The sequence below is a fragment of the Dipodomys spectabilis genome, unplaced genomic scaffold (genome assembly GCF_019054845.1).
Source record: "Dipodomys spectabilis isolate Male_0828 unplaced genomic scaffold, ASM1905484v1 ptg000552l, whole genome shotgun sequence".
Lineage (NCBI taxonomy): Eukaryota > Metazoa > Chordata > Mammalia > Rodentia > Heteromyidae > Dipodomys > Dipodomys spectabilis.
The window spans coordinates 563,612-577,932 of record NW_024871229.1 but is presented as its reverse complement, the minus strand read 5'-3'; the positions used below and the strand labels follow the sequence as shown (position 1 = coordinate 577,932).

The window sequence follows — 14,321 nt, the reverse complement described above, 5'->3', positions numbered from 1 at the left end:
GGGCCACCGCAGCTGCTTGCAAGCATGCAGACGCCCAGCATGGGCCCGTCCCCAGCGCCCGGAAGAGGCGGCACGCTTAAAGAGGAGGACCACAGAAGGGAAACTAAAGAATTTTTTAGCAAATGGGGGTATTTTGAAGATAATTTATTTCCTTTCTAAATCGGTTGTCATTTGTTCCCTTCCCTGTACCCCCCCCCCCAATTTTTTTTTTTTTTTTGGCTGGAGATGCATTTTGTTTTTGTGGGATTTTTTTGTTTTTGGTGCCAGTGCTGGGGCTTGAACTCAGGGCCTGGGCGCTGTCCCTGAGCTTTTATTTTATTTTTTTGCTCAAGGCTAGTGCTCTACCACTTGAGCCACAGCTCCACTTCCAGCATTTTTGGCAGTTAGCTGGAGATAAGAGTCTCGTGGGCTTTCCTCCCAGGGCTGGCTTTGAACCACGACCCTCAGATCTCAGCCTCCTGAGCTGCGCAGATGTCGGGCGTGGTGAGACGCGGTTTCTTTTTGGAAAGCGTGCGCTGTGCGTGCGTCTCACCTGGCTGGACTCTGGCTTGGAGAACCGGGGGGCCGGGGGAAACTGGGCAGAAGGCAGAGGGGTGACCCAGGCCACCGGCCTCTCTGCTGCTGACTCTACTTCCTCCTGCCCTGGAAACCACAGCGGCAGGCTCCCAGCGCAGGGAAGGAGCACGTTCAGGAACTCGGGGCCCAAGGGCCCCCAGCTCCAAGCTCCTGGGGTCTGCATGGGGAGCCATGGGTGGCAGAGCCCCCAGCTTCACCGGAGATCCCAGGATGAGCTTGGCGTGCAGAGGCTGCTCCCCACCCCACCCCTCCTCCCTAAGCAAAGGGGTGGGCCTGGCCTGGAGGGGTGTGTGGCGGGGAACTGGGCCGCACACGCTGGCTCCCCACTCCAGGGCCCCGCCCTCCCCCGTGCCCACCACGCCCCTCAGGTGGCAGTGACTGTAGCGTCTCTGCACAAGACGTTTTCCCCTGCTGAGCAGAAGGCTCCCCCCCCCGTAAACTACCTCTTCCCACAGCGTCTTTCTCCCCCCTGGTACCAAAAAGCACCCCGTACCTCCTCCCCTCCTGCCAGCACAGTGGCCTTGGTCTTGGGAGCCGAAGGGCGAAGTCTGGCCTGGGTGTGGGGGCAGGTCACCTCCAAAATCAGCAGCAGGTTCCTCGCTTGAACGCCCCCTGCCCCGTGGGGCCCGGTACCTGGGCACCGCAGAGGGGTGGGCAGCAGGCAGCACGCGCACAGTTCCAGCCCAGGTGACCCTGGCCAGCTCCTGTCCTCCGCCTCCCCGCCTCCCCGGGGAAGGCGTGGTGGGGGTGGGGAGGGGATAGAAACTCCTGGACGAATTCCATTCTAACTTATTTTGACGTGTACACAAACCAACTCCTTAGAGACTCCTCTTGTGCCGAGCCCTACTGTGTTTTTACGTTCCTGTTGAAAAGAGAGGTTTACTTAGCAATAATTATAAATAAATGGAATATTCTTGAGTGAGAGTGCTCCTTTCCACAACTTTTGGGGACTCCTCTCCCCCAGAAGGGAAGCTTCTGTGTCTCTGTGGGGGAAGAAAGCTATGGCAGAAGGGTACAGGCTAAGGTTCCCAACTCCCGCCCCTTTACCCCAGGACAGAAGCCCCAGCTCCTCCCATACCCCAGAGGAAGTTGAGCAAGTGGGGCTCCCAGCATGGGGGAGGCCTGGGCCAGAGCACTGAAGCAGGAGTATTTAGGGGAGGCTGGTGGTAAGGTCCCCCCATACCTTGAGGGTACCAAAATCCAAAGGTGACCAGGTCCTCTGTAGAACAGAGCCTACATGCACTGTCCTGTCTACCGTCGGGGGGATGAAGTCGGATTGAAGCTTGCTAGGCAGTGCTCTGCCACTTGAGCCATGCCGAACGTAGGCATGTCTTACTCTCATCTGTTTGAGACAGCACTATGGAATTACATGATCCTGGACAGCCTCAAACTCATGAGTGCTGAGATTCTAGGCACCACACCTGGGTCTTTAGAAATATTTTCACTCCAAGTTGGACCTCAGGCACAGAGTCTGTGTGTATGGAGGGCTGACTGTACTATTAAGTACAAATTACTGGACTCAGATGCAGCTCAGTGGGAAAGTTCCAACTGGGATATGCAAAGGCAGACCCTGGGTTGGGGGGGGTGGTTACTCAATTTTGTTTGCCAGGGCTTCCCCCCCCCCCCAGTCCTGGGGCTTAAACTTGGGGTCCTGAGCGCTGTTCCTGAGCTGCTTTTGCTCAAGGCTAGCACTCTACCACTTGAGCCACAGTGCCACTTCTGGCTTTTTCTGTGTATGTGGTACTGAGGAATTGAACCCAGGGCCTCGTGCATGCTATTTAGCACTCTATCACTAAGCCACATTCCCAGTCTAGCATGTGCTTTTAGGGTGACTTCTTTTTAATCACCTTACTCTTTTTGGTTTTATGAAGCACGGTGCATATGAATCCAAGTTTGGGACCCAGGGGCTGGGGCCCAGTCACCCTTCACAGCTGGCACCGGAGAGCCTGGTGTCAGCACAGAGAAACGGGCAAATAGAGACCAGGCGACATTTATTAATATCCAGATCTGGGCACCAGTGCATCACACCTGTCATCCTAGCAACTCCTGAGGCTGAGATCTGAGGATCATGGTTCAAAGACATCTTGGGCAGGAAAGTCCATGAGATTCTCAAATCAACCATCAAAAAAAAAAACAGAAGCAGAGCTGTGGAAAAGTTCCAGGACAGTGCCCAGGCCCTGAGTTCAAGCCTCAGTCTCGGCACACAGACAAATAACAGATATCCACGTGATTGGGACGCTGGGATGATCCCCAAGTAGAAAGCCAGATGTAAGCCATGCTGGGAGGTACGAGGGAAGCTGTGGGCCTGGCCTGGTGCCTGGTCCCAGTCACCCCCTGATGGAGGGGGCGCCCTGGTCTGTCCCTCTGAGGGTTGCTGCCCCAGCTGCCCCCTCCCCTCAGGAACACACACAGCAGACGGTTTTGTGAAGAGCTTTTTAGTAGCTAAATAGGACCCCGTGTGTTCAAGGTAGTAAAGAGGGCGGTGTGGAGCACTGGGGTGGGGAGAGGGGGGCGGGGGGGGCGGCACTTGGGGAAAAAGGCACTCTTTTGAAAACATCTCATGAAAAACAGATTTCCCCCTAGAAAGAACTCCAAAGAGCCGTGCTGTGCGGCTCAGCCTAGCACCGGTGGGGAGAGCCTGTGGCAGGGCAGGGCCGGGCCGGGCCGGGGCTGGTGCAAGTCCCGGTTGGCAGCCGGCAGTGTGCAGCCGGGCGGCGCCTCCTCCCCTAGGGCTAGCCCAGAGCTCTGTCCAGGTTGTTCTGGATGGCGTCCAGGAAGTCTGTGGTGTTCAGGTAGTGTTCATTCAGCTTCACGCTGCCAAGGGAACGCCAGGGAACATCAGGGGCTGCTCACCCCTCCCCAAGGCCATTGGCCAGACCCCACTAGGGCAGAGCCCCGGCATGGCCCTCTCCTGGCTGCCACGGGCCATAGGAATCTGTGGTTCACTACTCAAGAGCAGAGGAGCACCGCAGATTCCACAGGCACCTGGGAAGGCCGGTCTTTTTGTCTATGTGACCAGCACCTGGATGCAAGCTGTCCTGGGAAAAGCTGGGCCACCGAGCACTGGACCTGCCCAGCAGCTACCCTTGTCCCCGAGGGCTCCCCAGCTCCGTGCCTGCTGCCCGCCCCAGACCACGCACTTGCTCAGGCCGTGGATGCAGCCGGCCAGGTCTTTGGTCATGGCTCCGCCCTCCACGGTCTCCACGCACACCTTCTCCAGGGTCTGAGCGAACCTACAGAGGTGGAAGTTGGGGGTGGGGCATGCAGGTGAGACCCTGCAGCGGGCAGCGCGGAGCCCTGGCGTGGGCCTGGCCGCCCACCGTCTCACCTGATGAGGTCCTGGTTCCCGTCCAGCTTGCCCCGGTGCTCCAGGCCCCGCGTCCAGGCAAAGATGCTGGCGATGGGGTTGGTGCTGGTAGGCCGGCCCTGGGGACGGGGGTCACAGGTCACCAGCCTGGGTGGACGCCGGCTCCCAGCCATCCGACAGGGCCAGGGGCTCTGGGCTCTGGGGTCCTCCTATACCACGCGCCCTCCCTCACCTTCTGGTGCTCCCGGTAATGGCGGGTGACGGTCCCATGGGCAGCCTCCGCCTCAATCGTCTTCCCATCGGGGCAGACGAGCACGGACGTCATCAGGCCCAGAGAACCAAAGCCTGAGCGGCAGGAAGAGCCTTCTGTCAGCCCCGGCTGAGCTTGGCGCCCAAGCCCTGCCCCGGTGCAGCCGTGAGGACCCGGACTACACAGGCTGACAGCCAGCCCCCGAGCCTGGCACGCTCCAAGGTCCTAGACCCCAGACGCCTTCCTGTAGCTCCCAGGGGGGCCGTTTCAAGAAGAAGGAAAACTAGAGCACTGGCTAATTCTGAGGCTATCTCTGCTGGTTTGGGGCTACTTTGGAGCCTTGTGATTTATTTCCAAAGTTTCTCAACTCCAGAAGTCAGTTCACAAGGTCTCTCCCGTGATCAAGGGCTCTGGAGCCGCAAGAGCAACTCCGCGGCACCAAAATAAGCACGCCCGCACACCCAGGAAGACAGAGTGGGTGCCTTGCAAACAGGAAGAGGATTTGTCTTTGAGTTTCTGCTTGCCCCTGGTCAGGCCACCTGTGTCGGTGAGCCATGGTTCTTGGTGGGCTTTTGGTTTTTGAGACAGTGTGTCACTGTGCAGGCCGGGCTGCCTAGAGCCGATGAGAGGCCCGGGGTCCTCCCGGCGTACCCTGTGCCAAGATGTCTGACTGCACGTCTCCGTCGTAATTCTTACAGGCCCACACAAAGCCGCCCGAGGACTTGAGCACCTGAGCCACCATGTCGTCGATGAGCCGGTGCTCGTACCAGATCTTGTTCTTGTCGAAGTCGGTCTTATAGTGCCTGGGAGTAAAAGGGCCTGTTGCGTGAGCAGAGGGTGGGAGGCTGGCAGGTTAGGGACCCCTCCCCGAGCCTCAGCGTGGAGCCCAGGGCACCAGGACCCCACTCCCCACACAGGGTGAGGACAGCACCGGGAGGGAGGAGGCTCTGTTATCTTCGGGAAGCAGCAAAGAAAGAGGCTGTTACTTGTCAAAGATCTCCTGGAAGAGGTCCTTGAACCGCCCGTCGTAGGCCTTCAGAATGGTGTTCTTGGTGCTCAGGTACAGCGGCCACTTCTTCTGAATGGCGTACTGGAAGCAGCTGTGGGCGAAGCCCGAGATGGACTGCAGGAAAAGCAGGTGCAAGCTGCCAGGGCGTGCCAGCCGGGCTCTGCCAGCTCTCCTCCATGTTCCCGGACCAGTTCCTTCCAAAATACCACTCAACCCCAGCCACCGAGGAGTGGGTGTCTGTGATGATGGCTGGTCTATGATCTCCCCCACCAAACTGCTGAGAGCAAGCAAGCAACCTCTCCACCTCTGCTTTGGAAGACTCTCTCCTCCTCCTTCAATTCCTGGACCAGATGGCAGGGGTAGGCCCACGGCTACCAGTTCACCTGTACTACTGCCTTCACTAATCAGTGTATCCAATCAGAGCCCTTCATCCCCCAGGCCTCAGTGATTGGCTCAGAGACAGTCATGTGACCCAAGTAAACACTTCCTTCAGATAAAGCAGCCAGGCAGGCAGGAGATGAGCCCTGGGAGCACAGGAGAGGAGAGGTGGGCGGCAGACATGGAGGGACGGCGGGGAGAGGCCCGGGGCTCACCTCGTCCGTATTGTACATGCCCATGCCCACGCCGCCTGCGGGGAAGTTGTACACCTCCCACTCCTTGGCACCGCTGCCATCCTTGGGGGTGAAGACCACCTTGAACGTGCCGGCCCGGTCCACCACGAAGTCTGTGGACTTGTACTGCGGAGAGGAGAGGGGGCTCAGGCCAGGGCTCGAGTGGGGTCCAGAACCACAGACTCCGTCTCCCAGCGCGGCCTACCTGATCGCCGTGGGCGTGCCTGCCGATGGTGATGGGTTTGGTCCAGCCCGGGACAAGCCGGGGGATGTTTTTGCAAATGATGGGCTCTCGGAAGACGGTCCCCCCGAGGATGTTCCGGATGGTTCCGTTGGGACTCTTCCACATCTTCTTCAGCTTGAATTCTGTGAGGACAGAGACAAGGTGGGTCCCAGTCTGGGATGTAAACGGTGCCTGGAGCTGAGCCTGGGCCGCAGGCCCCGTTCTCCACGCCACCACGTCCAACACGGAGGGAAAGAGCTAGCTGTCTGGTGAGCCCTAAGCACCCTCCATCCCTCATTCTGACCCCGATGCCACCCCAGGCACTGCGACCATGACCCTTCCCGGCACAGCTGAGCCCGAGCAGCTGGCAGGGAGAGCCGGGGATCCCTGGCGCACGCCCGGCCGTGTCCTGGCACCTTCCACGCGGGCCTCATCCGGGGTGATGGTGGCGCACTTGACGGCGACACTGTACTTCTGGGTGGCCAGTGCGGAGTCGATGGTGACCTGGTCATTGGTCTGGTCACGATTCGGGAGCCCGAGGTCGAAGTACTTGAGCTGGACATCCACATGGGGCAGGATGAGCTGCGGGACAGGCAGGCGGTGCCTCAGTCCTGGCTCCCAAGCCTGCCCCTCATGGGCAGACCTGAAGTCTGGACTATGGCAGGAACACCCGGTCAGGACAGAGTCAAGGAAGGCCCGTGGAGAGGGCACAGGAGAGGGCTGAGGCCTGCCCCTCCTCTGGGGAGCCTGTCCAGCGGTTTGGCCTCCAGAGAGACTGGAGCACATCAGTTCCAGATCACGCTGCCCCTTGCATGGGCCAAACCCCTACCTGTACCATCTGCTGGGGCCCAACAAGTGAGCCACATCCCAGGCTCAACCCATCTAGGTTTCTCCAGACAGTGAGCCCCACATCTGCCACGTGCTTGGAGACCTTCACAATCAGAAGTGAAGGTCTCAACAGCTGGGCATGGGGGTGCATGCCTGTAATCCCAGCGCTCAGTTAGGAGGATCATGACAGCTACATAGTGAAACCCTATCTCAAAAATAACTAAGTATGTGGAAGCTGGGTACTAGTGGCTCACACCTGTCATCCTAGCTACTCAGGAGGCTGAGATCTGAGGATTGTGGTTTGAATCCAATTCAGGCAGACAAATCCAAGAGACTCTCTATGTCCAGTTAACCAGCAAAAAGCCAGAAATAGAGGCAAGGCAGAAAAGCCAAGCAAGAACATAAGCATTGAGTTCAAGACAGACACACACACACACACACACACACACACACACACACACACACACACACACACGCACCCCAATTCATTCTCTGCACAAGAAAGCGCAGCCAGAAAGTAAAAGCACTGTTGTCCTCCAAAAATCAATGAGTCCTGGGGACCAAAAGACCCCGTGGGAGCAAACCCTCAGCCCCCGCCTGGAGGAACCTCTCCCCACCCCCACCCCCGTCCCCTCTGCCCCCCCTCCCCCCGAGGGCCGCACCTTCTCCTTAATGAACTGCCAGATGATTCGGGTCATCTCGTCACCGTCCATCTCCACCACCGGCTTCTCCACCTTGATCCTCTTGTCAGCATCTAGCAGCAGGCAGGGCAGGTCACAGCTGGGCAGGTGGGAGGGGGCAGCGTCCCCCCCTTCCCCCTCCTGCACAAGCAGCTCCCTGAACCCCGGTGATGTCCACCTCAACCCGGCCCCCTCAGATCCTCTCCCCAGGGATATGCAGAGACCAAGAGACGAAGAGGTCCTAGCCAGCCAGGGCCCTTGTCCAGAATCAAATTGAGGAAAGGCAATCCAGGGGCCCCTGCCCCCCAAGGCTTGGAACCCAGCCTTTCCTGAAGCAGCACCCTGCTGCTCCTCGGTGGCCCATGACCTCATACAGCACAAACCAGGGAGACGGAATCCCTATCCTCTCCAAAGCTCTCCCTCCCGCACTTCTAGCAGCAACTCTGTATCCTTCCAATAACATTCTCTCAAGATTGAGAAACTGAGGCTCAGTTTACCACCCCAGTGACCAGGATCAGGCATGTGCTCCCCGATTTAAGCCACCTCACGTGAGTTAGTCTATAGCAAAAAAGCCAGCAGGTGGCCGTGTGGGGTCCTGAGCCGGAGGGGAGGAGGGCAGAGCAGGCACCAACAGGAAGTCTGACTTGTGAGGAGACCCAGGAGGCAGGAGGCGGGAGGCAGGAGGCTAATGCATCAGCGCAGGCGGGACAGCAGCCCCCCGCGCCCCCCCCCGCCCCCGTCCCTGCCCACGGCCTGTGGCGACACTACGGGGAGGCTCAGACAGCGGCCAGGAAACACCCAGTGGAGAACGCAGCCCTTCCTGAAGCAGCACCCCGGCTGCACACGGCTCCCCGCATCACCCACCCTCGGAGAGCCCAAAGCAACCAGGGTTGAAAACACAGTAGGAAGACATGGAAAACAAACCGGCAGGTGGACAGAAAACAGAAGCCTGTGGAATACAAGCCTCGAGCTGGGCTGGGGACACAGCTCAGCTCCGCAGCAGAACACATGTCCAGGGCTTCTGAGGCCCTGAGTTCAATTTCTAGTACTGAAGCAAAAACAAAGCTGGGTCCCTGCGCTTGTAATCCCAGCTATTCAGAAGGCTGAGATCTGAGGATTGTGGTTGGAAGCCAGCCTGGGCAGAAAAAAATTCTGTGAGACTCTTTATCTCCAATTAACCACCAAGAAAGCCATAAGTGTGGTTTAAGTGGTAGAGTGCCACCCTAGAGCAAAAAAGCTTAAGGGACAGGACCCAGGCCCTGAGTTCAGCACACCGAATAAATAAATAAGTAAATAAATAAATAAGGTCCTTTCTAGCAGTGAAGGCCTTTGGGAACACTGTGTTGTTACACACTCATCACAAAGACAAAGTTATACAATTCCACTTACGTAAGTCACCTAAGAGTCAAATTCACAAACAGAAGTGGAGTGGTGCAGCCAGGCGGGCATGGGGTGGGGTGGGGAGTTACTGTTGGATGGATATAGAGTTTCAATTTTGTAAGATGAGAAAGTTCTGGAGATGGCTGGTACATCTGGGCACACTAAACATGTCTAACACTAGTGAATAACACTCTTGAAAAAGGTTAATATACAGGACTGGGAAGGTGGCTCAGTGGTAGAGCACTCGCCTTGCATGCCTGAGGCCCTGGGTTCAATTCCTCAGCACCACATAAGCAGGAGAAAAAAAGGCGGAAGTGGCGCTGTGGCTCAAGTGGTAGAGCGCTAGCCTTGAGCTGAAGAGCTGAGGGACAGCGCCCAGGCCCAGAGTTCAGGCCCCACGACCGGACCCCAAAAAAAAAAAAAATCTGATCATTTAGCTAGTCACTGGTGGCTTACGCCTGTCATCCTAGCTACTCAGGCAGTTGAGATCTGAGGATTGCGGTTCAAAGCCAGCCCAGGCAGAAAAGTCCGTGGGACTCTTATCTCCAATTAACCACCAGAAAACCACAAGTGGTGCTGTGGCTCAAGAGGTAGAGCACTCACCTTGAGCTGAAGAGCTCAGGAACAGTGCCCAGGCCCAGAGTTCAGGCCCCACAATGACAGACACAGATACACACACACACACACACACACACACACACACACACACACACACACACACACACACACACACACACGATTGTTGGGACTGAAGGTATGATTAAATGGTAGAGTGCTTGCCTTAAAAGCTCAAGGCCTTGAGTTCTATGTCCCAGCACATAATAAATAAATCAGACCCACTTAAACAAATAAAAATAACCGTGGCCTGTCTTGAAGAAGGGACCCCACAGCAGAGGCCAGTCCCTGGGGCAAGGCCAGGTGGGTGAGCGCCCCCCTTGCTCCCAGCCGGCCTTCCATGCTCCAGGTAGCCCCAGATCATGGGAGCTTGAGGCCCTGTGGAGGCTCGGCCGGCGTGGTGGGCATCGTCACACTCTGCCTTTCAAGGACAAGGGTGGCTGCACACTCCTAAGAGGAAGAAGCCACCAGCAATTTCCAATGCTGTCCCAAGGGGAAGGGAGTAGGACAGAAGGAGACCAGTCACGAGAGGCCCATGGGGCCTCTTCCCCCCGTCTCCCCGGAAGGCAGCCCCAGACACCTCCATGATCTTTTTTTTTTTTTTTTTTTTGTCAGTCGTGGGGCTTGAACTCTGGTCCTGGGCGCTGTCCCTCAGCTCTTCAGCTCAAGGCGAGCGCTCTACCGCTTGAGCCACAGCGCCACTTCCGGTTTTCTGGTGGTTCATTGGAAATAAGAGTGTCACAGACTTTGCTGCCTGGGCTGGCTTTGAACCTCGATCCTCAGATCTCAGCCCCCTGAGTAGCTAGGATGACAGGCGCCCAGCCTGTGTTTCCTTTTTGGTAGAAGATTTCACCAACTTCTGCTCCCGCCAGCCTCGCCCACCAGCCCCTCCACCTCCCAAGCAGCTAGAGCAGCTGGGATTCCAGGGCCTCCAAAGCTCCCTGAGGGATGGGATCCGTCCTGCTTATATTCCCAGTCCTATCCCCAGCACTTTGCACAGCATCTGGCTTGAACAACAGGGAAACAGAACACCTGTTAAGGGCACAGCTGAAGGTTAGATGAAGGTTGACATGGTCTAGGGCCAGGGCTGCCCTGTTTCCTCTCTACATGCTGCCACCTCTCCCACCAACTGTCCTGCTGGAGCCGGTGCCACACAGAGGCTGGGCAGGCCTGGCTAGCAGAACGCAGCCGAGGCCCACCGCAGCCCTGCCTCGAAAGGGCTCACTACCCCGGAGAAGCAGACAGCCCTCCCACCGTTCCTATCTGCCATGCGCTCTGGGGTGTGTGGCTTGGTGCTAGAGTGTGCCTGGTGCGTGTGAGGTTCTGGGTTGGATCTCCAACACCAAAAGAAAGAAAAAAATAAATGCAGCCAGATGCAGTAGTTCACACCTGCAATCAACCCCAGCGGCTGAGAAGGCCAAGGAGGAAGTTATCACTAGTAAAGTCCTGGCTGAGCAACTTTAGGAGAGCCTACCTCAAAGTATCAAAGGACAGAGGGTGTAGCTGAGCGGTATAGTTCATGCCTAGCACTGCAAGGTCCCGGGATGCAAGTACTTCAAAATAAAAGTGGGCTTGGAGACGTGGTTCCCGTAGTAGAGAACCAGCCCCTAAGCAAAAGGGTCAGATAACAGAATTGGAGTCTGAGTCTTAGAAAACAAAAAATAAAATAACAACTCTTTGGCATTTTTAGCATGAGCTCATCTGTAGTATAAACCCACTCCTGATTTTTCTTCCAAGGTTAGTGCCCTGAGGGGCAGTTTCTATACCGCCCACTCCCAGCCCCAGGGACCCAGGAGGTCTCCACACCAGACAGAACATCTGGGAACTGAGCATTCAGGAAGCCAGCAAGGTCTGCGGTGACCCGGCCAGGAAGAAGATGAGGGCAGGCAGGCTAAGTCTTTCTTGCAACGGTTCACCGTGCAGAGCTGCTAACTTTTCAGAACCACCAGCCACCCTGGCTGGAAGCTGCATGGTTAGAAAGAGACCTGGGCTGGAATTTGACCGGCAGCAAAGTCACAAGACCAGGCTAGCCAAAAAATATTCTTTCCTTGTGGGTGAGGGGAATGCCAGGGATCCTGTCCCCAGCGGCTGTGCCAAGTCCCAAGTGCAGGAGCCCTGGGCAGCATGTGCTGACAACCCTTCCTTCCACCCTGCTGGGGCTTTCAGAAGCTGCAGAGGACGGCTCCCTCCCCATGAGCCCCTGGCACGTCCTCCTTGGAGCCTGGCACTATGGTCAGCGTGGTCCTCATCCTTTTGTCTTTCTCCTTTTAACAGTGCAGGGAAGAACTGGAGAGAGGCCTGTGGTCCTGGCCTGGCTGCTCAGGAGGCTGAGCTGTGGCTGGTGGCCCGGCCGCTCGGGAGGCTGAGCTGTCGCTGGTGGCCCGGCCGCTCGGGAGGCTGAGCTGTGGCTCCTAGCCTGGCCGCTCGGGAGGCTGAGCTCTGGCGTGGTGGCCTGGCCGCTCGGGAGGCTGAGCTCTGGCGTGGTGGCCTGGCCGCTCGGGAGGCTGAGCTCTGGCGTGGTGGCCTGGCCGCTCGGGGGGCTGAGCTCTGGCGTGGTGGCCTGGCCGCTCGGGGGGCTGAGCTCTGGCGTGGTGGCCTGGCCGCTCGGGGGGCTGAGCTCTGGCGTGGTGGCCTGGCCGCTCGGGGGGCTGAGCTCTGGCGTGGTGGCCTGGCCGCTCGGGGGGCTGAGCTCTGGCGTGGTGGCCTGGCCGCTCGGGGGGCTGAGCTCTGGCGTGGTGGCCTGGTCGCTCGGGAGGCTGAGCTGTGGCGTGGTGGCCTGGCCGCTCAGGGGGCTGAGCTGTGGCTCATGGCCTGGTCACTCAGGAGGCTGAGCTGTGGCGTGGTGGCCTGGCCGCTCAGGGGGCTGAGCTGTGGCATGGTGGCCTGGCCGCTCAGAAGGCTGAGCTGTGGCGTGGTGGCGGCTCAGGAGACTGAGCTCTAACAATCGCAGTTCAAAGCCAGCCAGAAAAGGTCTGCTAGCCTCTTTATCTCCAAGAAACTACTCAAAAAAAAGCGGGCTGTGGCTGCGGCTCCAGGGGCAGAGCGCCAGCCGGGCACAGAGGCTCAGGACGGCGCCCGGCCGGGGTTCTAGTCCCAGTACCGATGAAAAACAAATACAATTTAAGACGACCCGAGGCCCGGGCAAAGCCGCGGTGCGGCGCTAAGTCTAGAAGTAGAGGCAGTGGAAGGAAGACGGAGGCCTCCCCAGGGGCGCGAGGGCCCGGGATCGGGGATGGGGATCGGGGACGGGGAATCGGGGGATCCAGGGATCTGGGGTCCAGGGACCGGGGAATCGGGGGCCGGGATCGGGGGCAGGGGCGCGACGGGCATGCGCGCCAGGTCCGGGGTGGATTCCCAGACCCAAACAGTGAGTGGGGGGGGAGGGGGGAGGGAATGAGGAGTGGGAGGGGGGAGAGGAGAGGGGAGGGCGGCGGGCGGCGGGTCCGGAGGCCGGGAAGCGCCTCCCGCGCCGCGGGGGGCGGAGCGGCGGCCACACAAAGGCGGGTCCCGGGCCAGCTGTCGGGCTAGGGCTCCGAAAATAACCGCCGAGGGGCGGGTGAACGCGGGGCGGGCACCGGGGGGCGGGGACCGGGGGCCCGGGACCGGGTGAGTGCGAGGCAGGCCGGGACCGGGGAGCCGCGTCCCCCCGCCGGCGCCCGCGCCGGGCCCACCCAGAGGCGCGGGGCGGGGCGTCCGGAGCCCCCCTCCCGGAACGCCGGGGGCGCAGGGCGGCCCCGGGCCCGGCCCCGACGCCGATCGCCCGCGCCCTTGCGGCCCCCACCCCGCCGCCCGCCCCTGTGTGGAGCCCCGCGCCCCCGATCCCCGCGTGGGACTCTGCCCCCCCGATCCCCGCGTGGAGCCCCCCGTCCCCGTCCCCCGCCCCCCCCGATCCCCGCGTGGAGCCCCCCGTCCCCGTCCCCCGCCCCCCCGATCCCCGCGTGGAGCCCCGCCCGCGCCCCCGATCCCCGCGTGGAGCCCCCGTCCCCGTCCCCCGCGCCCCCGATCCCCGCGTGGCCCCCCGCCCCCGATCCCCGCGTGGGCCCCCGTCCCCCGCCCCCCCGATCCCCGCGTGGAGCCCCCGCACCCGTCCCCCGCGCACTCACAGTGGCGCCGCGGCGGCTCCGCCGGGCTCCGGGCGCAGAGGCCCGCAGGCGCCCAGGCGGGGCCCGCGCAGCCGGAGGCGGCGTGCAGCGAGCGGAGGACCCGCAGGAAGCCCGCCATCCCGACGCGGCGAGGCCAGGGCCGGATCCGCGCGCCGGGCCGGGCCGGGCCTCCCGCACGCGGGGCGGGGCCGCGGGCCGCGGCCTTATTGGGCCTCGCCGGGGGGGCGGGGCCGGGCCGGGTTAGCCCCCCCCGCCCGCCCTCCCCCGGCTCGGCCCCGCCTTCCCCGGCTCCCCGCCCTCCCCGGGCCTCCAGGGTTCGCGCCCACCCGAGCCCAGCGTCCCGGAACCTCAGCCGGCTCGGCCCGCGCCTCTTCTCCGCGGTGAGCGCGGCTGCGGCCCAGGAGTCCCGGAAACTATGCCACAGCCCTCGAGTTCCGCAACGCGGGGCCTCCGTCCTCAGGATCGATCCCAGGCTCCAACGCGGGGCCTCTGTCCTCAGGATCGATCCCAGGCTCCAACGCGGGGCCTCCGTCCTCAGGATCGATCCCAGGCTCCAACGCGGGGCCTCTGTCCCAAGGAGCAAGCCCGGGCCCCCTCTGGACCTCCTGCTCGCCAGGCAAGCCAACCGTGGCTGCAGCCAGCCCTGCCCATTCTTATGGGGTTGGGTGGGAAGGCAGGCAGCACCCGGCCACCACCGCAACCAGCTGGCTCCCGCCCGGGCGCTTTCTAAAGTGAGAGC

General features: G+C 60.4%; 1 protein-coding gene across 1 annotated transcript; it reads right to left on the bottom strand.

The window, feature by feature from the left end:
• Nucleotides 1-2,995: 2,995 nt before the first annotated feature.
• Idh2 (isocitrate dehydrogenase (NADP(+)) 2) lies at nt 2,996-13,715 on the bottom strand. The gene is made up of 11 exons (XM_042670429.1): nt 13,583-13,715; nt 7,467-7,558; nt 6,393-6,558; nt 5,959-6,119; nt 5,736-5,879; nt 5,120-5,256; nt 4,785-4,936; nt 4,116-4,228; nt 3,905-4,002; nt 3,717-3,809; nt 2,996-3,390 (listed from the first exon to the last, which is right to left on the bottom strand). Exons 1-11 carry the CDS (start codon nt 13,698-13,700, stop codon nt 3,309-3,311), a joined length of 1,356 nt encoding a protein of 451 aa, XP_042526363.1. The 5' UTR covers nt 13,701-13,715; the 3' UTR covers nt 2,996-3,308.
• Nucleotides 13,716-14,321: the final 606 nt, after the last annotated feature.

Excerpts from the sequence above, each read along its gene's own strand:
- Idh2 (XM_042670429.1), bottom strand. The coding sequence starts at position 13,700 with ATGGCGGGCTTCCTGCGGGTCCTCCGCTCGCTGCACGCCGCCTCCGGC. Across the intron at positions 6,559-7,466 it reads GGCAGTTCATTAAGGAGAAG|CTCATCCTGCCCCATGTGGA; the intron begins GTGCGGCCCTCG and ends CCTGTCCCGCAG. Across the intron at positions 4,937-5,119 it reads TTCCAGGAGATCTTTGACAA|GCACTATAAGACCGACTTCG; the intron begins GTAACAGCCTCT and ends TTTTACTCCCAG.